The sequence below is a fragment of the Coccinella septempunctata genome, chromosome 6 (assembly GCF_907165205.1).
Source record: "Coccinella septempunctata chromosome 6, icCocSept1.1, whole genome shotgun sequence".
NCBI classification, from domain to species: Eukaryota; Metazoa; Arthropoda; class Insecta; order Coleoptera; family Coccinellidae; genus Coccinella; species Coccinella septempunctata.
Genome location: NC_058194.1, coordinates 26,334,375 through 26,358,595, shown reverse-complemented (window position 1 = coordinate 26,358,595; position 24,221 = coordinate 26,334,375). Strand labels below are relative to the sequence as shown.

The 24,221-nt window shown below is 38.7% G+C and overlaps 1 protein-coding gene and 1 long non-coding RNA gene across 4 annotated transcripts in view; both read left to right on the top strand.

Annotated features, from left to right (window-relative positions):
- LOC123316131 overlaps nucleotides 1-5,655 on the top strand; it is a 219,476-nt gene extending 213,821 nt beyond the window's left edge. For all 3 annotated transcript variants that reach the window (XR_006538021.1, XR_006538019.1, XR_006538020.1), the window contains exon 6: nucleotides 4,845-5,655. This is a non-coding gene — a long non-coding RNA (uncharacterized LOC123316131). The remainder of the gene's footprint in view (nucleotides 1-4,844) is intronic.
- Nucleotides 1-23,969, top strand: part of LOC123316124 (lysine-specific histone demethylase 1A) — a 309,614-nt gene extending 285,645 nt beyond the window's left edge. Inside the window, exons 8-10 of the mRNA XM_044902110.1 lie at nucleotides 17,039-17,191; nucleotides 23,046-23,391; nucleotides 23,484-23,969. Of these exons, the coding sequence (XP_044758045.1) occupies nucleotides 17,039-17,191; nucleotides 23,046-23,391; nucleotides 23,484-23,832 (848 nt within the window). The 3' untranslated portion in view covers nucleotides 23,833-23,969. The remainder of the gene's footprint in view (nucleotides 1-17,038; nucleotides 17,192-23,045; nucleotides 23,392-23,483) is intronic.
- The last annotated feature ends 252 nt before the right edge of the window (nucleotides 23,970-24,221 follow it).

The following is a 24,221-nucleotide window of genomic DNA, read 5'->3' as shown; positions in this document are numbered from 1 at the left end:
TCGCGAAACAGGGTCGTCGCGGGGGAAAATCTGCTTTTATAGGCAAATCCCCGACACGTTAAAAATCTGAAAATTTCAGAATGCGACAAGAATGAAAAACGTCGTCAGCTCCGGTTTATCGCATATCAACATCAGAAAAACGTCGAAATCTTCAACGGCATGCAAGAAAAACAAGGTTAAACACAGATAAACGGTTTTTCACATTCACTCTGCCTATCGGAATGAATGTACCTACTGAATATTTGAGAATTAAATATTTTCAAAGGCGGAAATATGAAATGAAAGGAATGCACTAAAATGAACTCCAATTTTTATTTCTCTTCTGACAAACATCGATGATGTATGAAAATGGCAGTTCATTTTTTGTGGTCTCTTTCAGCTAAGAGAAAAACTCCTTGTTGGTACACATGTTGTTGAAGGCGAATGTGCAGCTTTATTCCTTGAAAATCTTTTAAATCTTGTTAGATGAACCCTCAATGTACAGAAACCTATCTTATGTTACAACACTTTCTCCAGGGATAGATTGTGACGTCCTTTCCTCTCTCCTGGGTCTTACTCCATTGCTAGATTTATCTATGAGAGCATTAGAGAAAGTTCTTTCATGTGAATGAGAGAGCACAGAAACGATTCAAGGAATATTAACAACAACAAAAAGACGGCTCTTTTCATTTTCGATCGATCGATTTCAACTTTGAGGATGTGGCTATTTTGAATGAGGAGACCTATAAATACATTAAGAAGATACATAAGCGAGATGACTTACATTAGAACCAACGACACGGTGAACTTTGGAGATGACGAGAATAATTTCGGCTGTTTGTATTACAACTTTCTTAGCAAGAGCGGATGGTACGACCATATACAGGAAAGAAGAGGAAGCTTGAATATCGGTTATAATATCCGACGTTGACAGGTTTGTTTCCCTCCTCTTCAGTTTATTATCTTTCATAGCATTTTGGCGTTTAACTATCTTCATTAAACAAATCTTTAGGTTTGTTGGAGAGAGTTCCTTTGAATTGGACAGCCCATGAACCGGACGCTACAGTTTTCTACTACACTCGATAGTAATTTAGCATCCTTTAAGTAAATCCCATTTTCGCAACATCGATCGAGATCTCTTGGAAAATGGCTGACCCTGTGGCTCGCGCCTTGTTGCGAAAATGGGATTTACGTAAAGGATGCTAAACTACTACCGAGTGTAGTAGAAAACTGTAGCGTCCGGTTCATAGGCTGTCCAATTCAAAGGAACTCTCCCCTACAAATATTTAGGTTTGTAATGGCCTATCTTGTGAACATTCTTTGTTTTTTCACTGACTTTGATGATGTGGAAAATATGCATCTTCGGAAAATATCAATGTCCTCAATTTTTGACGAGCAGTGTTTCTCATCAAAAATCGTGGTATAATTCCTTTGTATGAATTCCACCGAGTGGCACAATGACTGGTTAATACAATCTGTCCGAAAATCCCATCAGCTTCCATGCACTCCTTCACTTACTTAACTCTTCTCATAGCTATGCCTCCATACCGAAGGGAGATCGTAATCGAGGCGGCTGATTCCCATATCGCATGTGTTATCTGAAGACATCTATTGGGCCGAACAGGGTTGGATATCTACGGTCCGAGAATACGTGGCGTTCTCGAGAACGATGTCGTTCTCGGATCGCGATATGATCGGTGAAAGGGCTACCGATAGCGAGTCGGATACCTGTTTCGGCAGATGTTATTCTTTATCGATCAAATAGGTCGAAAGTACAATTTCGAGCGGCCACAACGTTCCGATGTTGTGTGCTACGAAGGTTCTCATGATCTTCGCGGAAAATTTGGTTGGGATCGACGTTTCTACTGAAAAATTACAAATAAACACAATGCGAAAACGACCAAAAACAAATCCCAGAACACTAATCATTCTAAATTCTGTTCTTCCATAATTTGCATAGGGAATAATTCGAAAATAATCGTTTCTCGTTAAACACTTCTTCGATCGTCCTCAGAGGTAAAATACGTGGTATTGCATGGACCCAGATATTCGACTCGTCGTCCAAATTATAGTCCTTGTTACGTCTTGGACCTCCATTAGAGCCTGACTGTCATTTTAGCCAGTGAAGATGTCCATTAAAATAACTCGCCCGTCCCAAGTCCACGATCATCTCATTGAAATATAATTCATTTTTTCGGTAACAAAACCGGGCTGCAGGCCATGCACCTGACCCACATACGTGAGACTGAGTTGCCTCTCGACCAACCAGATTCGTCGACTGGATGCGTATACGACAAATTCGCGTGGTTAATATGTGTGGTTAAGATTTTCGTCTGCGCGAAGGTTATAATTTCAATTCAAACGAGAGCTGATGCTGTTACAGTTGTATAATGAGGGGGCGTTTTTGGGGGAGATACGCATTCGTCATGTGGCGAGGATTTTCCTTCAGGTAAACTCAAAATGGAGGAATTTCTTTATGGTAATCAATTTGAACAAAGTCGAACTAATTTCCTATAATTAAGAGGGACCTACGAATTTCGAAAGAATTTGTATAACTTTCTATTAAATTCTTAATGATAAATATACCATTGTCTCGATTGCCAAGAAGAGGGTTACCACATTCTGGAAGAAACAACGATGTTTTCAAAGCTCTGTCATTTTGAAATGAAGATCACAAAATTTAAAATTACTTATATTTTTTCTTGCATTTTATTGCTTTTCTCTCCTTGAATCTGAAACACATGTTTCAGTTGTTTGTAGCTTTTTCATTTTCAATGCTTATGCTTCAGATTTTCGGAGAAAACCCATTAGAAACATTTCGTTCTTGAGGTTGTTAAAAGCGTCATAATGGCATACAGATTTTCCAGACGAGCAACGAAGTTCATACTCAATTTACAATAAATTCTTAGTTTCGATGAAATCTGAATACATGGGCAGTCATAATGTAATTTATGTGTTCAAAGATTGAAGTCTTGGTAAAACAATTAAGAGGCTCGTGAAACATAAAGAAGAAGAAGAAATCATTTAGTTCGGTTTTTCATCCAAGACCAATTTTCTTTTGAGCTCATCTAAATAATCGTTTTCTTATGAAGCCATTTCAAGTGCTGTTTTTGGAACTCATCTCATGTTGTAAACAAAATCCCGATCTCAACATTTCCTCTCCTCCTCATTTCAACGAGTCCTCCAGAAAACGCAGAGCTATAAAACTAATTGAAAACCGGATTTGATCATCATTGGTGTCAATATAAATTAACAATTTAATGAACTCCAACTTGTTCGCTTTTTACCTCGGACATTCTTATGCCACTAATTGTTTCACTTGCCTCTCTCATCCTATACGAGGTATTGTGTATAACGTTCCACGTTGCCACACTTCATCAAAAATTAGTTGAAGGAGGAAACAGAAATTTATTAATTGGGCAAAATGGATATTATTCAATATATCTACGTGTTTCATTCTTATCATTTTCCTCAGATTTAAACGAGTAACTGACACTCAGAATTTAGGAATATTTCTTACCCGACAAAGTAAGGGTGGCTCAAAATGTTCTCGAATTGGCAACACTGCCAATTCCGTTCTCTTTTGCAGCTTCCAACTGATCGTAAAAATGTGACAATGTACATTATCGTTGGATATAAAAACGTTCCCTAGAAAAACAATTGTTTTTTCAAGTCGCCACTTCCATCTCGCAAATTGTAGACAGAGGCATTCTGCACAGCTTTCAATTAAGTTTAACGTTTCTGGGCATTTTTATTGTCTGCGGTAGAATGGACGTTTTTATTTTTCGATGCAATACTCCTCGACGGCATATGAGCCTTATGTACAATTCCTTGGAATTTACTGTTATTAAGCAATAAAATTTTTATTGTATAGTTATTGCTAGTGGGTAGAGGTTATGGGAAATTGATAAATTTGATGAATGGAAAGAACTCCACGCCATCGTGATGAACACAGATTGATTGCCATTTTAATGTTTGCATTGAAGATTATGAACTTAATAGCGAGAAGTCTACTCGCTTTATGATATATCATCATCACGAATGGAATTTGTCAAATTGTACATTCTAATGAATAAATCGGTGGACAGGAAAATAAAAGATGATAAAATATCATGCATTTTTTGTGAAGCAAAATTTGCTTTGAAGAAATCAAGAAGACCAAAAAAACTCCAATTCTAATATTCAAATCGGGAGATGTTTATTTCCTTTATAGCTTCTCTAAAATTTTCTCTTTATTTTGATATTTTTTCGATATATGATTATGAACCTTTGTTTCAAATTTTTCAGTTATTTGTCACTTCTTCAACTTTTGTCACAATTTAAATCCAGTAGATATCAGGCAAATCATTATTCGTTTCTCGAATTGCCTGAATCGTAACGTAATGTCGATTTGAATAAATTTATAAAAACACAGTTCACAATTGAATTTCGTTTATTCATCTGAATTAAAGATCCCAACGAATATAACAGTTTCTGATTTTATTCCACAGTTAAACTACGAAACATTTGTATTGTAAATGTACTAATACTAATATTATTAATACTTATACTGGGAAATGCACAATATGCAAGAGAACACCATCCACTTCGACAAGACATGGTGGGAGATTAGAAACCCAATGAACACCAGAGACAAGAGGAGAAAGGACCCGATCGAATACTAACATTAAGCGTATTACAAAACATTTTATGTAATATTGTTTCTCTAGCCCATTCTGTACAACAGTGAAATCTTTCATAAAATTTTTCCAACTATGTGTGTGAACAATTCTGAACATAATCCATTCACGAATTGTACTTGTTGCTCATCATGCAGGTTTATATTTTCGTATCCATTTCTCTAACTGAAACATGATATTTTTCAGGTACCCTACTTATAGAGCAAAGGACATGAAGAAATACCAATTACAGCTGCCTTCAATTTTGTTCCATTCGTTGAACAACGAGGAAAATTCAAGATAAGCTTGACATTCCTGAGATGATCTCTACAGCAGATGTTTTTCTGAATCTTACTAGAGGCTTATAACTTATATTTTGATAAAAAAGAATTCGGAATCAGTAATTCAAAAACTCAATTTGTTTCTTATGTGTATTCAGGTATGGTAAAGGGTTATCTAAGGATAGCACATATCCCAAGAGAGGAAAGTTAAAGGCAAATCTCATATGTTAAACAAAGAAAGAATTCTAGAAAAATTCCCCCCTTGAACTCTCTAAACCGCGACCAATTGAAATGAAAGCGTCAAGCTGGCGCTCGAATGTCGACTGTCGAGTCGAGGTCGAGACGTGGAGAGATAAGGGGAGAAATGGTGGGATAGGGGCGAAATATTTGTTCTCTTTATTTCGCGCCTGGTTTTGTTCATATATCTCTGTTCGACTCATTGATTTGCTACCCCTAGACGATTTCTGCCGAACCTGTATTTACTAGGCAAATTAAAAATCGTTTTAAAAAAACAGTTCTAGATAGAAAAGCTATATATATTTATGTTTCTCGATTATAATTTTATCTTGATTATAGTAGTGAAATTTTTTCGATAAGAATTAACAATCAATATCTTCCAAATAGAGAATCAAGTTCTTTTTCTAGAAGGTCTGTGATATTTATACTCCTCAAGAATAACGAAAATATCTGTCAGCTGTCATGTATTTCTTGAAGATTAATAAAGAGTTAAAAATGGCTATTATATGAATTATTCAAAGTCCTGATATTCCTACTAACTTAGTGTGTTTCCGAGCTCCGTCAGCACCTTCTGGCGGCAAAAGGTTGAAAAAAAAATTCAGGCTGACCTAAAAAATTCGGTCGAACTTCGGCGCCTCTGGTGCCAAAAGACTGAACTAAAATGAAGTTTCAGGGCCTAATACAGCGCCATCTTGCGACAAAATGCTGAACTAAAAAAATTCAGTCCGGCTTCAGCGCCCCCTAGAGGCGAAAGGCTGAACTAAAATAAAATTTCGAGGCCCAATGCAGCGCCCCCTCACGGCAAACTGCTGAACTAAAAAAAAAATCCATCCGCATCAGCGCCCCCTGGCGGTGCAAGGCTGAACTAAAATAAAATTTCGAGGCCCAGTTCAGCGCCCCCTCACGGCAAACTGCTGAACTAAAAAAAATTCCATCCGCCATCAGCGCCCCTGGCGGTACAAGGCTGAACTAAAATAAAATTTTCAGGCCCAGTGCGGCGCCCCCTTGCGGCAAACTGCTGAACTAAAAAAAATATCGTCCGCCGTCAGCGCCCCCTGGTGGTGCAAGGCTGAACTAAAATAAAATTTTGAGGCCCAGCGCAGCGCCCCCTCGCGGCAAACTGCTGAACTATAAAAAAATGCCGCAGGGAATGAGTTAGTTCAGCACTTTGCCGCGAGGGGGCGCTGCACTGGGCCTCGAAATTTTATTTTAGTTCAGCCTTGCACCACCAGGGGGCGCTGACGGCGGACGATATTTTTTTTAGTTCAGCAGTTTGCCGCGAGGGGGCGCTGCACTGGGCCTCAAAATATTATTTTAGTTCAGCCTTGCACCACCAGGGGGCGCTGACGGCGGACGATATTTTTTTTAGTTCAGCAGTTTGTCGCAAGGGGGCGCCGCACTGGGCCTCAAAATTTTATTTTAGTTCAGCCTTGCACCGCCAGGGGGCGCTGATGGCGGATGGAATTTTTTTTTAAGTTCAGCAGTTTGCCGTGAGGGGGCGCTGAACTGGGCCTCGAAATTTTATTTTAGTTCAGCCTTTCGCCTCTAGGGGGCGCTGAAGTCGGACTGAATTTTTTTAAATTCTGCACTGCACGTAAAGATGGGGCTGCAGTGGCACAATACCTTTTCCAGTATTGTAGATGTAGTGCTGCACTGTTACAGCGTTGTTATACAGAACCGGATCATTTGACACACTAGGCAAATGGAAATATCAGGACTTCAAATAATTAGTTATGATTATAATTCTTTATTAATTGAACCTTCATGAAACAACAAAGTATATAGAGATGGAGTTACAATATTATATTGAAATATCCAGATATTCAGAAAACATAACATAACTTTTCTCAATTTAAAACTTCGATTTTCAATTCTGATAGTAAAAACTTCCTCAACATAATAAATACATCAGAATAAAATTATTGTTCTTACTCACAACTTTTAGTCAAGAAATGGCGTGAAGTCAAAAACTCAAACTATCTAAATTAAAATTTATACATATCAAGTACATAAGTATTTCGTAAATGAGTTCTCATCATCCACCTCTTCAGAAGGGTACGATTTTCCAATGCTGAATAACTGCCTCGGAGCTCATTTCGGAAATGTCGTGCTCATCTTTAATTTTCCCAAAAAGTATACAGCATCGTTTGTCCACGTGATAGTTCTTTCCAACGAATGGCTTTCAATTCAAGACACTACAGGAAACATCGGCAGCTATTGGTATTTCTTCATATCCTTCGCATTGTAGGGTACCTGAAAAAGATTTATTTTTCAGTTATTTTCCATTATCCATAATAGAAACGTCAATTCAGAGAAATATCGCTCCACTTATGCGAGCTAGTCATGAACCTGTGCAAGAATTCCCAGAGAGGCCGAAACATTTAAATACAAACTGTAGACCGGTTTCGGAATGCATTGTCCCTCATCAGTACAGTGCAGTGATAAACATCACAACCAATGGAGGGGGTCTTTAAGTGAAACCGGGGCGTCGCCGTGAGGAATATTTTTCAATCCTCACCACGACGCGCCACCTGTCCCATCAAGAATGAACCAAGCCTCACTTAGTCTGTAGAATCCTACACCTATCCATTACTCCCAGACATAACTACTACCTGCAGTCAACGAAAGGAAAACTTTTCGTCAAGAGACTGCAAGAGAGTTTTGTGAGTCTTGCGAGCGAACCCTTAAACTCCCCTGTAGAATAGTTGTACTTTCGTTGACTGCAGGTAGCGGTTGTCTTGAAGTCATGGATGGGTGTAGGATTCTACAGAGTAAGTTAGGCTTGGTTCAGTATTAGTGGGACAGGCGGCGCGTCGTGATGAGAATTGAAAATATTCCTCACGGCAACGCCGCGGTTTCGCTTAAAGACCCCCTTCTTCGGTGTTTATCACTGCACTGTACTAATGAGAGACAATAATCCCGAAACCAGTATACAGTTGTGTCTTGGTGTGTTGTCCTCTCTGGAAATTCCTGCTCTGGTTCATGACTAGCTCGCATAAATGAATTGTCGTTTTCATTATTAAAAATAAATATTGTGGGAAACACGTTGTGAATCTTTCAGACCGAGGAGAAATTTGTTACAATTTTGCCCTTTAAGAATTCAATGTAGTAAGAAATTTTGAAACAATAGCCTAGAGAATCAATACAATATTTCGTTCTTTTCATTATCACGCAAATGTTACATGAGTAAGATACTTGTTAAATAAAAGCTGAAATGAGTAATTATTAATTATTATACATCCATTTGCCCATCTTTGACTATAGTATTCTGTGTAATCTTTAACTCATATCAGTGAACGAAATACGATAGTTGACTGTGAGGATACTAATTTTTTCATCAGAAATTATCAACCAGAAATTTGAGCTACGTGTACGTTTAAAATCCCTCCAAGACTTCCAAACTGGTGACTATCTCATGCCAAATTATGAGAATGGCCCCCAAAAAGATGGAGCAGGATTGCCGCCGTGCGAGACGCAAACGAACCAAGAAATATGGTTGAGTAACCAGAGACCAAATATTAAGTTCCCGCCTACCGACTTACTGCTTAGACCCGGATGGAAACGATTGGTCGGGAGACGTGACGTAACGACATATGTACTTAGCTCCTGATGGGCCACTCAATATAATGAGCTTATCCGACATGGCCGGTCCAAATTTTTTATTCTTAAAAACCAGGGGCTACCGCATGGCTTCCGGTTTCGCCGAAATTACAGTAGTTTTTCTTCAGTACGATGGCGGTTGGCGATTCATTATGACAATTTCATTGGTACAGGCTGGATTTTCGAAAACTTTCCTTTGAAGTTATAGGAGGTATTGAAGAATATTTCAATAGTGTAGAGGAGGAACAGCACCAAATTCTAATGATATATAGGAGTTTGCAAGGAAGAGTTATCTTCAAAATAAAAAGTATTTGAAAATGTAACTTAACGGAGTTGATGCATAAATGCGCTCGTTTGATGGCATTTTGCATTGTTGATGCTCTCAACAGATCTGGCTCCAAATCGCGGTTTTGTCTTCGATGTTAGCTTTCAAGTCTTGCAAGGTTGATGGTTTGTTGTGGTAAACGCAACAAGATTTAAAAAGGCCCAAAGGTAGAAGTCTGGGGCTGTTAGATCTGACGAGCTGGATATTGAGTTACAATAAATCCACGTTCTTGAGGTGTGCATCGCTCCATGGCGTGTTGACAACTGATTCACTATATGTCTACATCATAAATGCCAAAAAGTGACATTCGGCACCATCTGCAAAAATTGCGGCCAAGTCAAATTATGACATTACTTTTGCGCCATCTCGTTGTTCAATCATAATAGATTATTATAGCTTGCTTTCCATAACAGTACCATAATTCGCCATTTCCTTCTTACGGGTTATCATGACAAAGTATTCAACAGGTCATCTTTTATAATTCCGACAAATGCAGCACCCTAACAAAAGCCACACATTGCACGGCCAACCTGACGTGCAATTTTCACCTTTTGCAAAATTCGATTGTCACTAACCCTTTGTATACGTTTCCTAGAAGCCCCAACGAGTGAGTGAACGCTTTCTGCTCGCCTGACTTCCATCGTCCGCCATGTGCAACGTGTCGTTAATGCACGAGATTATAGTCATTAACTCACGACGATACACAACATACGGCAAATTCATATAACGGAAAACATACACACCATCTTCCTATGGAGTCGCTGGAAGGGTCCAACAAGCCCCGATTGGCTGCAGTTCTGGGCAATTTTCAATTGGACGATTCTCTGACCATTTGGAAATGAGACGGTAATCGTTGAGAAATTATAAAGACATTAATTTTTCTCCATTCCATATTTCTGGTAACAATAGTCACGGCCAGACAGGATCCGGTGTTCAGTCTGGATGAAGACGGTTTTTTTTCATGGACAGACGAGTCTTAATCGCGAACAGAAATTCATTAGGTTTCGTGGAAATTTAGCCATTAAAAAAACATTAGGATGTGAAATTTTCATATTTCGTGGCTGATGCACGGATGGGGTAACACGGTGGGGGTGTATCCAACATACAACCATCTGGATTGATCGTCTGTAGGGCAGATATTCTTTATTCAAGTTTGGGTACAAGGAATTATCTTCGACCAAAGCCTTGGAGCATCACATAAAGACTGGAATTCTGATTGGGTAATGTTTTTTTCCAATGGTATAAAGAAGATTCCATTGCTGAAAGACTGAAGTCATATAGTAAGATTCTTACCAATAGGAGTATTCCAGATCCAAAATTTGGATTTCACCTGATAATTTCAAGGTGATTGTTCTCTAAAAGCCTGTTACGAATCTTCAAGGTTTTTGGTTAGAGCATATGGCGGATAGGTGAGCTACCGACGATCCGTTCGGGAATTTGAATAAACTCAAGGAAGGTAATATGATTAACAGGACATGATTTACGAGCTTCTAATTAAACATTCATGAATGTTTATGAAGTACACTCATATCTGTGGAGGTTTTTTACTTTTAATTGGCGTCAGTGTAAACAAAAAACGCCATAAATCAGTGGTAGTCACCTCCCCATTACTTGTGAACGCATCAGGGAGATCTTGATAGGGCTATCGTGTTCGAGAGAAGCAAATAGGTTATTTGAAAGGCGGAATAATTAGCTCGAAATTCATCCTCGACAACAGCCATTGTGCGACGTCAGGTAAGGCAGATGAAATAGTTCGTTGGAAAGGTACTTATTTCGAAAAAAAAGGACTATATCTATTGACTATCTTGACTGTAACACCAGTCAGCGAAGGTGGGGTAAGATGGGGAATTAGGAATCGAAGTGGAATATGATGTTTATAATTATAAATGTTGACATCATTGAAAATACTATCATAAAGATGTGATTGATTCATTTTTTATCATTCTACTATAGTAGATGAAGTGGATAAAAATTCAATTGGGTATAACGTGATTGTTGAAAATAGCTTTTCCATCAAAGAGTGCATCGCATTTGACTTATGCTACCGACTTTATTAAGGCAGGTTTAACGTTAAGTGCTATGGTAACTGCTGTCGAAATCAAAGAAATAAATAAGCTTCAACGTTAAGCCTGTTCTGAATAAGCCGGTGCAAACAAGTATTAGTCACTTATATATGTAAACGTGGTTGAGGATTTTTCTGGGATCTAGCTAAATTTTGTCGCTCCTCCAAAGCAATTCTTTAATTCCAGAATCCTGACGCCCCAACATTCAATATTTTGCAAGCCATGCCTGCACAACAAACTTCCTCTCATTCAGCGCTCCCCTATCAATTAACCCTTTTCAGATTGCGATCGTCTCTGAACGCACGCCCTCCAACGTTTCGAATCCGATGGTTTTCTCATACATTTGTTTGTTTAATACGCAATTAAACTACTCGCAAGCTACAATTATCCGAGACGATCCAATTAACGTAATGGGCAAACGCCACGAACTATTAAAATTTCGTCCGATGAATCCCGGTTCTGGTAAATCGTGAAGCGTATAATATAATTTCGGAGCCAGCGAATTGGCGGGTTCAAAAATTGCGAGCTTTCATGTCCGCTGAAATTTGTACGGGGGGAATGATTGATCTTTTGACAGTCGAGCACTGTTATGTCCGGACAAATATCTTTGCGGTGAATATACGGGTGTTATTAATAACTCCTGTTTATGTAATTCCACAAGTCGTTTCTCGTTACAATGACAAGTGGACAATCTGGTTCTTGGTATGATCGGAGACCATATAGAGGAAATTTACTTGGTTCAGATACATGGTTTTATGTTTCATTGAGCACTTTGACTTTCACTTGGAATAGAGAAAAATGATCAGAAATATCGATTTGCATTTGAAATTCGTCTTTAACATTAATATACCCTCCTTAAAACCTACGGAATGAGGATAACCACTCCACTAGAGAAGGGAAAATTCACGAAGAATTTATCATAATTGGATTGAGTTCGCGTTATTTATGAAATATATTCGTAAATTGGACCTTGACTTTTCTAATTAGGTTGATCCCTTCTGATTGACTGAAATTTATAATAGAATGATTTCACATTTCACATAAAAAACAACTTTTGATATCAGCAGATTTACCCAATAGGGCATTTTGTATCACCTGACTCTGCAAGAACCGCTATATCTTGCCTGAGGGCGGAAGGCACTCAGAAATGTCGTTTGAGTTTATATTTTCCAGTGGTTGTCATCAATCCTCATTAAATTTCTGTGAAAATTTTGTTCACTGAATATTATTCATCACTCAGTGTTTTCATCAAAGTGCGGTATGATAGGAAATTGATTATTTTCAACAATATTGACTCGTACAATTTAATGGTTGTTCATTACATGAATACGCTTTGTTTGTCCCTCAGCTCAATGCCCCATAGGACTTTCCGGATTGATGTCACGCTGAGGAGCATACAAGCCATCATCTATGGCATCTATGATCACAAGCTGTACTGGTCAATATTGTCCATAAAACTCTGTTTTCTCTAATACTTCAGACACACTGAAGGATAACTAAATATTCATTAAAAGCTAATTTTCTCCGAATTTGTACAAACCACCACTTGTGTGTCCCTCAGGCAAAATGGTGGTCCCATCAAAGTAGGGTGATATGAAATGCCTGAAAATATGAACTCTGTATGCACAAAATAGTGAAATGATATAGAATATATAGATGAAACTAAAGAAAATTGAGCTTCAGACATAACCAAAAACGAAACTTCAAGAGAGATACAACAAAAATATCAGCCAATCAGATAAAAGATGAAACCTTCACAAATATCGATAGTTCCAACTTATTACTTCAGTGGTAGGAAATTAACAGAATTTGGCGTTGGCAACTTGGTCCTTATTATTATTATTAGAAAGAAAATGGCCAGTTTGGATCACCCCATTTATGTTCGCATTTGTCACTGGAAGCGAGCCTGATGCTTTCAAAACAAACTAATTTAAAACTAACCCTCCTAGTTTTTTTCTTCAGCCTTGATCGTCTCGACACCCCAGCTGTCGGTGTTGACACATTCGTTTTTAATTCATCGTTCTTGGCGATTTTTTTTTCTTTCATCCCTAGACCGACTTAATCGTCTGCGGGCCGTCCCAAAACGGTCACATGGCCCGAAATTCGTAGAAAATCTTGAAACGCCAGATCCGGCGCCCCACCGATGGAAAATGAAAGATTACCCGGGCACTATTAAAAATGCATTTCGGTCGAATTAGGTCGGTCTCCGAGGAGGTTCGGTCATTATGGGTGCAGCGTCCGAAAAATGACATGTGTATGTATAATACGGTTCGGGATGAGAAATGGTCGTATCAATTACACAAATAGCCATCCATTTACCGGCTCGTTCAGACATGCGTGACATGAAACGTTTTGTCTTTCACAGAAAGTTGTTTGTTTTCCACCGGGTTTTTTTCCCCATCGAAATCACTGGGGGTGTAAGAATTATCATTAGATGCGAGCCGGATGTTGGGAGATATAAACACCAATTTTCAAGGTTGAGCCCACCTCTGAACGAAGAAGATATCGGGATTATGACGCAAATAAGAATCTAGAAAAAATTAGGCAACCGTGAAATTTTTTGTGTTGATTATACCATTGTTACAAGAAGAAGGGAAGGATTCAACTCCTCACACTGAGCTTCCTAAAGACAATTTAGATATCCTGCTGATATATTTATTGAAGAAATTTAATTCAGTGTCGCCTTAACTGATGAGTTATCGATTAGAAATGCAGCCTTATGATGTCAGACAGCATTAAATATAGAAACATTATATATAGCTCCATTACACAAGTATCGACAAGCACGAAAGATTAAAACGTAGAAGTACCAATAGATGCAAATATTCCATCCATTTCTTAATCCCAAATATCGGCTTTGAAAAAGACAAAGAAGTCTTAGCAAAATAGTCTGCTTCTCCTTATACTGAATCCACGAATTGCTGCTTCTACCAAAAAAATTTTCATCCAGCAAGCCAGGATTCAAAATGTAGTTCTTTCCTACTTTCCCAGAATCACTCAATTTCGTGTTCAAGATTCAAATTTCCCTTCAGGGCTTCATGTCGATATGGTTATTGATAGGTTTTCTTGCCACTTATCTTCTTTCAGTGGTTCTTCCCAGCATAGGCATCCTTTGTGTAATTTTTGCTTGTTCTTCCTAATGGTATGCCTTCAAAATAAGCAGTTCTCAATGTGTAATGATTCATCCATACCAACTGAATTGAATTTGATTCACTTCATTCTATCTGAGCATCGAATGAAGTTTTCAAACTTATTTTTGCTCATTCGTGTTTCAGATGAAGTGGTCAAAGCTGATGATCACTTGGCGAACCTTCAGCTCCTAGCTCCTAGACTCCTAGAGTATAAAATTGGTGATCAAAATATTGGTGGGGTGCATAAAAATAACATTAAATTACTGAATGTTTTTGTGAAAATGGGCTGAATCGTCTTTGGTCTTCCATCGGCTTCTGTGTACAGAGACAGTCGTCGCTAATTAACGGTTTCGTATCAACATCACCGTATAACAGCTGTACCGCCACGCTGGTTCATGTTCTTACCACCCAATAATTGACATAATAGATAGTTTTGTACGGCAAATAACCTATGGAGGACAGGTTACTTTGTTGTCATGATCATGAAGGTTATTTTTTCGTGTAGTTGCTCGAAGAACGAGTAGCACGGTTCATACTTCTATTGATGCCGTGCGTACAGTTTGCTAACTACGTTTATGGATGAGTTTTGGAGAAAAAGCCACGAACATCTTCGAGAAACTCCTCTTCTTATAGCATGGATACTTCGAAGAGGTAGATTATCTAAACCTGAACTATTCAACTAAGAAGGATACGAAGTGCGGACACCTGAAAGATTTCCTTATTATTGTTTTCTTCAAAAGCAGAAAACTGACTGTCATTGGTTTGAGCAAGCAGAAGACTCCAAATCAGCCTATTAGGTAAATTTAAGTTCAAAGATGATTCCAGCCTACGAGCCTACCTGTTGATATACTTTTTACTCAAAAACCTTTACTTTCAGCTAGAAATCACAATAGATCTTGATCAAAACTACTCAAGCTATCAAAACTTCCAAAACTTTCGTTTTTGTGGCGAAGAATTTGGAAATATAGTAGGCTGGGTGATATTTACTCATGAAATGCTCCAGAACTGCGGTTTCTTATCTGAAAACATTATTTTTTCAGGAAACAAGGGGTCAAATATACACCCATTCTGAGATATGGAGTTTTTTCACGTTTTCGTCGATCATGTCGTTGAAAATTTCGCCATTTCCCATTCTCATCATAGCAGACCGCCCGTAAACGAACGAACCATCGAATACGTCCGACTCTGGCCTTCTTCTTCTCCTTATACTTCATCATGTGGTGCTCATCCTACCATGTGCAGCCGGTCACGAAATCGCGGGACGCCGTAAAACTCCGCGTCCCGGATTATACGCCACGTCCGCGTATTATCCGACATCCACTTGTACCCGTAAAAAATGCGCAACTCGTGTATCTCTATATTCCCTCATGGATGCCCGCCTCTCGATTTGAAATGATAATTTCATCTGGAAAGTCGTGAACTACGGGGTTGGTATCGATGATGATTATAAAGTTTGGGAAGCCGACCGTGAAGACGTTCCGAGTTTCGCTGAGCTACGTTGCATGCGCGGTAAATTTTAAGCAACAGTGGCTGGGCTAACTGTGGGGTATTTTACAAAAATAGGAAATATTGTACTTAGAAAGAATGTCTAGATTCATTTGTACATTCGGAATGGATTATGCTGGACCGTAACTTTGCTGTTTTTCATTCAAAAATATGAAAATTTCAAGTTTACTGTGACGGTATACCTTCCATTCCAACACCGAAACACCTGATGTGGTTAAATTAATTATTGTGCTGTCTGTTTCACATAAGGTCCTTTCGTTTGCATAAAAAGTGTAGCACTTTTCTACACTCGATTTTAGTATTCGTTTGCTGATTGAATTTATACCAGTGTAGTGGAGGTGTAGTTTATCTACATCTTCTTTTGACTATGTGTAGATAAACTACACTTTCTCTACACTGGTGTAAATCAAATCCAGTGTAGAAAAGTGCTACACTTTTTATGCAAACGAAAGGACCTATATACTTATCATTATTTTCACAGAACCTGACCTATCACAAACCAAAGATATATGGTATTATCAGGGGTTTACCACGAGGTATTTTCAAGCAACTCAGTTTTGTTATGGTATGTTACGGTATTGGTATTACTATTAAAAATTATGTTCTTCATTGAGTACCCATCGGCCACATCAATTCAATATCTGAACAGTAATACTAAATGATTTGTACAGAAACGAAACATCGTGAAGCTATGAATGGTTTTCCGCATACTTGATACTTTGCGGATTCAAGATATTCGTTACCGGCGGGTATTAAACAGCACTGCCATGAAGAGTGCAATTTTTCAACAGTTCTTTGACGGTTAAGAAATTCCTCGACCAGTAGTGATTCAAACAGGAAGCCATTGTTCTTGTAACGCTTTCATTTCATTGTCCGATTCTTCACAGTGAAAAAGTGACCCCATAAATAAGATTAATCGGAGAATTCTCACGGGAATTCCCGAGTATTTCGAAAAAACTGAGTAAATTTCCATTAACACGATAATTTGTCACGCGTTTCCTCAATGCCACTAATTCCTTTACCCAGAATCTGCTATATTCAACGTGAGAATAAAGATAAGAAGAATCTCAAAGAGAGGCTAACTCAATTCTTTGTAGGACGAAAATAAGGTGATCTCGGAGAACAACATTCGTCATATAGGTTGAAGAATTAGTATTTTGTGCTATTTTGTTGTATTTCATACATTTGTGAATCATTAATTTTTGTTTTTCATTGATTTTGTTGTTGTATTGTTAATATATTTTGTGTTTTGTTTCAGTACGAAATGGATATTCATGTGTACCTGTGGCACTTGCTGAAGGATTGGACATTAAGCTCAATGCTGCTGTGAGGAAAGTCGAGTATAGTAACAGTGGAGTGGAGGTCACAGTGTACAACCCTGAAAATCCCGCAATAACTAATACTTATCATGGTAAGTTACGTTAATATTTCCTTCATGATAAAATTTTGGAATTGAATGAAATTTGCAATCGAAATGTAATGAATAGTAATTTCACGTTTATGAAGAGTGGAAATTTAAAATCATCTCAATTTTGATTAATTTGTTGAAATTAAAGATGATTCTTGGAATTGGACTCAACGACATGTGTATGTATCCTATAAAAATGTTGCCAATTTATTGCCGATTCATGCATCAATATTGAAATTTTCAAAAGGATCCTTCTGATATGTACACAGAATCTTGATCATTAAGTACCGATACCGATTCTTCATGGTCGTTCTCAGCTCCTCTGTATTCAACAAACATCAGAATCAATTTCCTTGTTCGGTGAATAACAATGTTGAGCGATGAAAAATTCATGTATCTACGGATTTCGATCATATCGCTCGTTATTTTGCCTCTCTGATCGATTGGTAACATTTCAAATAGAACTTTGTCCGTTCGCGATTGCGGCTGTAAATTTTGTACGTGTGGAATTGTACGGGAGAATATAGCAGAATCTTCTACAACAAGAAGAGTAATGGGTAATCGTTTTATCCTGGCTGACCAAAATGACCCATTTCGGGTCTACTAAGTTGACTTCTCTATTGGTCCCACTATTTCCACACTAGAAATACACAAATTGAGTAGGTTTGAGACAATGAATTCCCTAGAGAAAAAAAAAACACTGCATCAAGTTCATCGAGCGATAAAACTGTTTTATGTAGATTATTTCAAGAGGTGAGACTGGAAATTTAAGGTCTTTTATGCCCCCCCCCATCAGATATGTACTTCTGCAATACCATCCATATCAAGCCCTCCAGTTCCAGAGTTCTAATGAACTTTAGTATCTACTGTGATAGCTTCAAGAAGGTTTTTTTCGTTGACTGCCAATGGCCAGACATTATTTGACTAGGTAATCCGCAGTTTGTCCTCCTCCCTATCTTCAGAGCCTCCACACATCGGTTTCTGCTAGATCCATTCTCATTAGTGGGAGCTCCCACCAAAGGCGACGCATAATTTTCAGATATGCACTGAGAATAACATATTTCACGCAACTGACCCTTCACTCAGATGTGCGATTTCAAAAATTACGCATTATCGCCTTTGTCATGTATGTGCCATGTCTCAGTGCTACGCTACTTTGGTGTGCGCTCCCAACAACAACAAGAAAAGTAATGGTTAATCGTTCCATCCTGGGCTGACCAAAATGACCCATTTCGGGTCTACTAAGTTGACTTCTCTATTGGTCCCACTATTTCCACACTAGAAATACACAAATTGAGTAGGTTTGAGACAAGAGAGAGACCCAGAGAAAAAAAACGCTGCATCAAGTTCATCGAGCGATAAAACTGTTTTATGTAGATTATTTCAAGAGGTGAGACTGGAAACTTAAGGTCTTTTATGCCCCCCTTCCCCCATCAGATATGTACTTCTGCAATACCATCCATATCAAGCCCTCCAGTTCCAGAGTTCTAATGAACTTTAGTATCTACTGTGATAGCTTCAAGAAGGTTTTTTTCGTTGACTGCCAATGGCCAGACATTATTTGACTAGGTAATCCGCAGTTTGTCCTCCTCCCTATCTTCAGAGCCTCCACACATCGGTTTCTGCTAGATCCATTCTCATTAGTGGGAGCTCCCACCAAAGGCGACGCATAATTTTCAGATATGCACTGAGAATAACATATTTCACGCAACTGACCCTTCACTCAGATGTGCGATTTCAAAAATTACGCATTATCGCCTTTGTCATGTATGTGGCATGTCTCAGTGCTACGCTACTTTGGTGTGCGCTCCCAACAACAACAAGAAAAGTAATGGTTAATCGTTCCATCCTGGGCTGACCAAAATGACCCATTTCGGGTCTACTAAGTTGACTTCTCTATTGGTCCCACTATTTCCACACTAGAAATACATAAATTGAGTAGGTTTGAGACAAGAGAGAGACCCAGAGAAAAAAAAACGCTGCATCAAGTTCATCGAGCGATAAAACTGTTTTATGTAGATTATTTCAAGAGGTGAGACTAGAAACTTAAGGTCTTTTATGCCCCCCTCCCCCCATCAGATATGTACTTCTACAATGCCATCCATATCAAACCCTCCAGTTCCAGAGTTCTAATGAACTTTAGTATCTACTGTGATAGCTTCAAGGTTCTTTTTCGTTGACTGCCAATGGCCAGACATTATTTGACCAGGTAATCCGCAGTTTCTCCTCCTCCCTACCTTCAGAACCTCCACACATCGGTTTCTGCTAGATCCATTCTCATTAGTGGGAGCTCCCACCAAAGGCGATGCATAATTTTCAGATATGAACTGAGAACAACATATTTCACGCAACTGACACTTCACTCAGATGTGCGATTTCAAAAATTACGCATTATCGCCTTTGTCATGTATGTGCCATGTCAGTGCTACGCTACTTTGGTGTGCGCTCCCCCTTAGGTGCTTTCTCAAGCCACTCGGCCCTGGTTGCGCAAAACATCCTTATGAGAGATTTCTTTTTCCTCTTGGGCGAAGAGAATCAAGAAAGATGAAAACTATCTAAATCCACACGAAAGGGAGTTCCTGATGACTAATAACTTATGATATGACCAAATCGTCATTCTCCCGGACCGCAACTGCACAACCGCAATGAGGTAATGTAAAAATCTCCATAAACAACCCGCCCAGCTTCCTCCAAGACGAATGTAGCAACATTCGCATAAATTCCTCATCAATTAGGTACGTAGGAGCTTGAACAATGCGCGTTGAAAGGAGGACCTGTCACATCCGATGTAGTCCAGACGAATGGTGGCCCCATAGCCCGTAAGTCTGGCGGAAGCGACTGATCTTCTGGTCTCCGCAACTAATGACCGCCATCTTTAATGGCTCGAATTGTAATTCCGGTGTTTACCGACTTTAATTGGCCGCGTCAGGGGCAGAACAACGTTTCGATGTCGTTCGAGCGACAGGATTTATACGAGCGGTCGGGGCCACCCCGCCGATCGTTCCCACAGGATGGTCGCCACTTTACCTTTACGGCCTGGAGTGGTAGTTTTCATTGTTCTAGCCTAATTGGGAGAGTGCTCGTGGGTTTCGTACGAGGCGAGTGGCGATATTTGTGGATAGAACTGCGGTTAACCGAAGAAGAACTGCACAACCTCCAACATGTTACATTTCCAATTTTAATCGTTGTATCAGCAACGGAATTCCATAGCCTTTTTTGTAGCTACGTTAGAATTTTTAGTTTTCAGTTGTTGTCTGAAGAAGGAAATGAAATTTTCCGAAACGTTGCTGAAAGAAGAAGTGTTTGAATTCTGTACCATCAAAACGTAACCCTGAATTTTTTTTGTAACGATATTAGTATCTACCTACATATCAACTGGTTTAAATTTTTTGGTGCTTTAATTAGAATGGCAGGCTTTTAGACATTTGCGTGTTTCATCCCGAAACTGGCTGATAAAATCATCAGTGAAATCGGCTGAGCCAGAACTCGCTTCTTACAAAGGTATCTCTGCTGAGACAAATACGAAGATGCCTGTATCTTTTGAGGAGGATCCATCAAAAGTTATATTAAGCAGTACGCCACCTATCGTCGGGTAGGCGGACGATTGGTGGCCCTAAGACCCGTGATCACAATTTAAATTCTCGCCATTCAACCCCATTGAAATTTAAATTAATGGAAAAACATGAGTTAATTCGAAACATAACATCTAAAAATTATTACATGTGAGAATACTAATATCTATAGAGTCATTCGGGGTAACTGAGGGCAGTGGGTAAGTGTGCGCAGTGCGTATATCTCGACTATGGAATGTATGAAAGAGGGGTTCATTTGGGTGAAGCAAGTTCGCAGAATCGCCAAATTAGTTTTTCATAGGAGTGCGCCGTGCCACGTTTCTTTAACTTTTTATTTGCAATCAATCAAATTCGCTAGTTTTCTTGTTAATTTTTAACATCTCTGCAAATTCTGCCAGGTCAAAGTTCCGAGTCCGACAGTGTTAAACAATATTTTATTCGATCATGGGCATATTAATCTAAATATATAATAAAAGATTTTGGGTTCTCTTAGCTGCTCAACTCTATAAGAACGTCAATTCAAATTTTGGCTTACTGGGGAAAGTGTGCGCGGGTAAGTGTGCGCATAGATTCATTATATGGACATTAGTTCAGTGAGGAATAAATTATGACATTGTTGATTTTCTTGGTTAAGACTCAATCAATATTGTCCTATTTGTTCAGAAAAATATGAAGAGCCACCAACAAGGGAATGTATCTATCAAGTGTTGTGTTCACCAAGAATTGTGGCACGAACAATAATGCACTGCTTGTAAAACTTCGCTTCTGTATTGACAATAAACAGCATTTCTCTAATATTGTAACATTTTGATGACATTTTTTTGTAATTTGTTTTGATTGTGTGGTTCACTAAGCACTGCGTTCACTTACCCCGTGAGGGTGCGCACACTTACCCTCAATACGAGGTATGTGAACGCACTCCGACTTTCTCTATTAAATTATTTTTTGCGGAAAGAAAACGTTTTTGTTTATTTGCTTTTTGATATTTTCTTATAGAAAATTGTCTATCTTATGAATATGTTTTAATTTTCCTAGCTTCAACATTTGAAACAGGGTATGGCTTGAAACGCAAAAGTGCGGGGCACAGTTGCCCCGAATGACTCTACCAGGTATCTAACAACTCCTGTTTACACATGATTCATTTGATTATGGAGACGTAAAAATGCTCTAATTCAAAGAAATTAGAGTATTATTATTCAACGCGTATATTGTAACAACTATTATTCAAGCAGATGAAGTTTATCAAACTAAATTAATGAAGTCGAGTTTCCTGTGTTTGTTTCCGTTGATGCCTCTTTGTCTATGATGGTGACAATGGAGTTTGATAGACCAGAAACTCATGGTTTATAAACCATAATTCTCAAGGAAACATTTGATAGATTATGATCACTTTATTTAATAATGGTGAACAGATATACTCAATAAGCTTATTGAAAATGTTTCAAATTCTGCCTATTACAATGAATGAGAGGATGCCTATCGTAGGTGAAAATGTCATCCATGAAGCACTGGAAGGTGTCCTTGCTTCTTCATTAAATTTCAATGGTGATTCATCAAAATCTTTAGAATCATTTCTATCGATCGGACTGAGTGACTGAAATGAAACGAAATTCATTCGTGATTATTCAACCAAAATTTGTATATTTGTTGATCACGTTTATCACTAACCTCTGTAACTTTTTCTTCAATGGGTCGTCCAGGATGGAGAGGGGGACTGAATAGCCCCTGCTCATTGGCGTCACAAATAGTATACAGGATACATAAGATTGTAATTGGCAGAAGTATATTTTTCATTTTCACAGAAAAGTTGAAAGTTGTTAGCTGTTCATCGATCTGTATGAGAATTCGAACTGCTCGTTATTGCGGGAAAGAAATTTAATCCGATTAAAAATGTTTCCTCATTATTAGACTATTATTGGTTTGTTCAGCAGGAAATCGATAAATCATTCAATATATCTTATCAAATGCGGGTGGTAATAGAACATTTTTCAATTTTCGAGATAAGTTCTGCTCCAGATGTCGAATATTTTCCACTGTTAATAATTTCCTCTTTATAAATCACATAACGATGCTAGGATTATTCGGGGATTCCATAGATAAATTTTCACCTTATTTCTGACCCTTTATTCCCTTTCATATTATCTGTGATTTATCCTACTAGCTTTTTCAAAATACTCTCCAAAAAAACACGAGTGTTATCCACATTGGACCTTGCACTACAACGATTTTTGGCAATAATAAGAATAATAATAATCCCTGATAGATCTTCTCACTTTTTTTTCTAGCTGATGTCGTCCTTTGTACCCTTCCCCTGGGAGTACTAAAGTTGAGCGCTACACCCTCCAGTAGCCAGCTGAATTCCGTCCAATTCAATCCACCACTACCCGACTGGAAAAACTCAGCCATACAACGTTTGGGCTTCGGAAACTTGAACAAGGTCGTGTTGTGCTTCGAGAGGATCTTCTGGAATCCCCAAGCCAATCTCTTCGGTCATGTGGGAAGCACCACTGCGAGTCGAGGCGAACTGTTCCTCTTCTGGAATCTGTATAAAGCTCCAGTGCTTCTTGCTTTGGTCGCTGGTGAGGCTGCCGCCATAATGGAGAACGTAACTGACGATGTGATTGTCGGAAGGTAATTCATCAAGTGGTTTTGTTAGCTGTAGATCAATATATCCTATATTTCACCGAGTTTCTTTAAATTGATCGTTGCAATTATTCTTACAGATGCATAGCTGTTTTGAGAGGAATTTTCGGCCAATCCGGGGTACCGCAGCCCAAAGAAACCATAGTGACCAGGTGGAGAGCCGATCCTTGGTCAAGGGGATCTTACAGCTTTGTCGCGGTTGGAAGCTCTGGCAGCGATTACGACCTTCTAGCTTCTCCTGTCATTCCACCGAATGCCCAGGGAGTGTCAGTGACATCTGGACCGGCCCGAGTGTTTTTCGCTGGCGAACATACGATCAGGAATTACCCGGCCACTGTGCATGGCGCCTTCCTGAGTGGTCTCAGAGAGGCCAGCAGGATTGCTGACCAGATCATTGGAAACCCTTGCCATCCACAGCCAGCTGAATAATATTTTTCATTCAACATATCTCTGAGACACTGTTGATTCATTTCCTCATTCAGAAGGGATATTTTCGAGTTATTGTAGTTTTAATTACAATTTGACTCTTGTAATGTTTCTTGATATCGAATAAAGAGTTTCAAAAACGCCTTTTTTTACTATTAAATTGCTCTCTTCTTAACAATATCGTTGATGTAATGTCCAATATTATCCTACTTTACCTAACCCAATAGGGAATATATACCTAATAGTCAAATTTAGCAAAATAAAATTAACAATCTTCTCCAGCTTTATTCTTATCGTGATGACATTCTTCAATCCTCGAAAGTTTGTATTCTACGGGCGAACATCCTGCCTTCTAACTGGAATCTATACATCTATTTCTCATGAACGGGGCA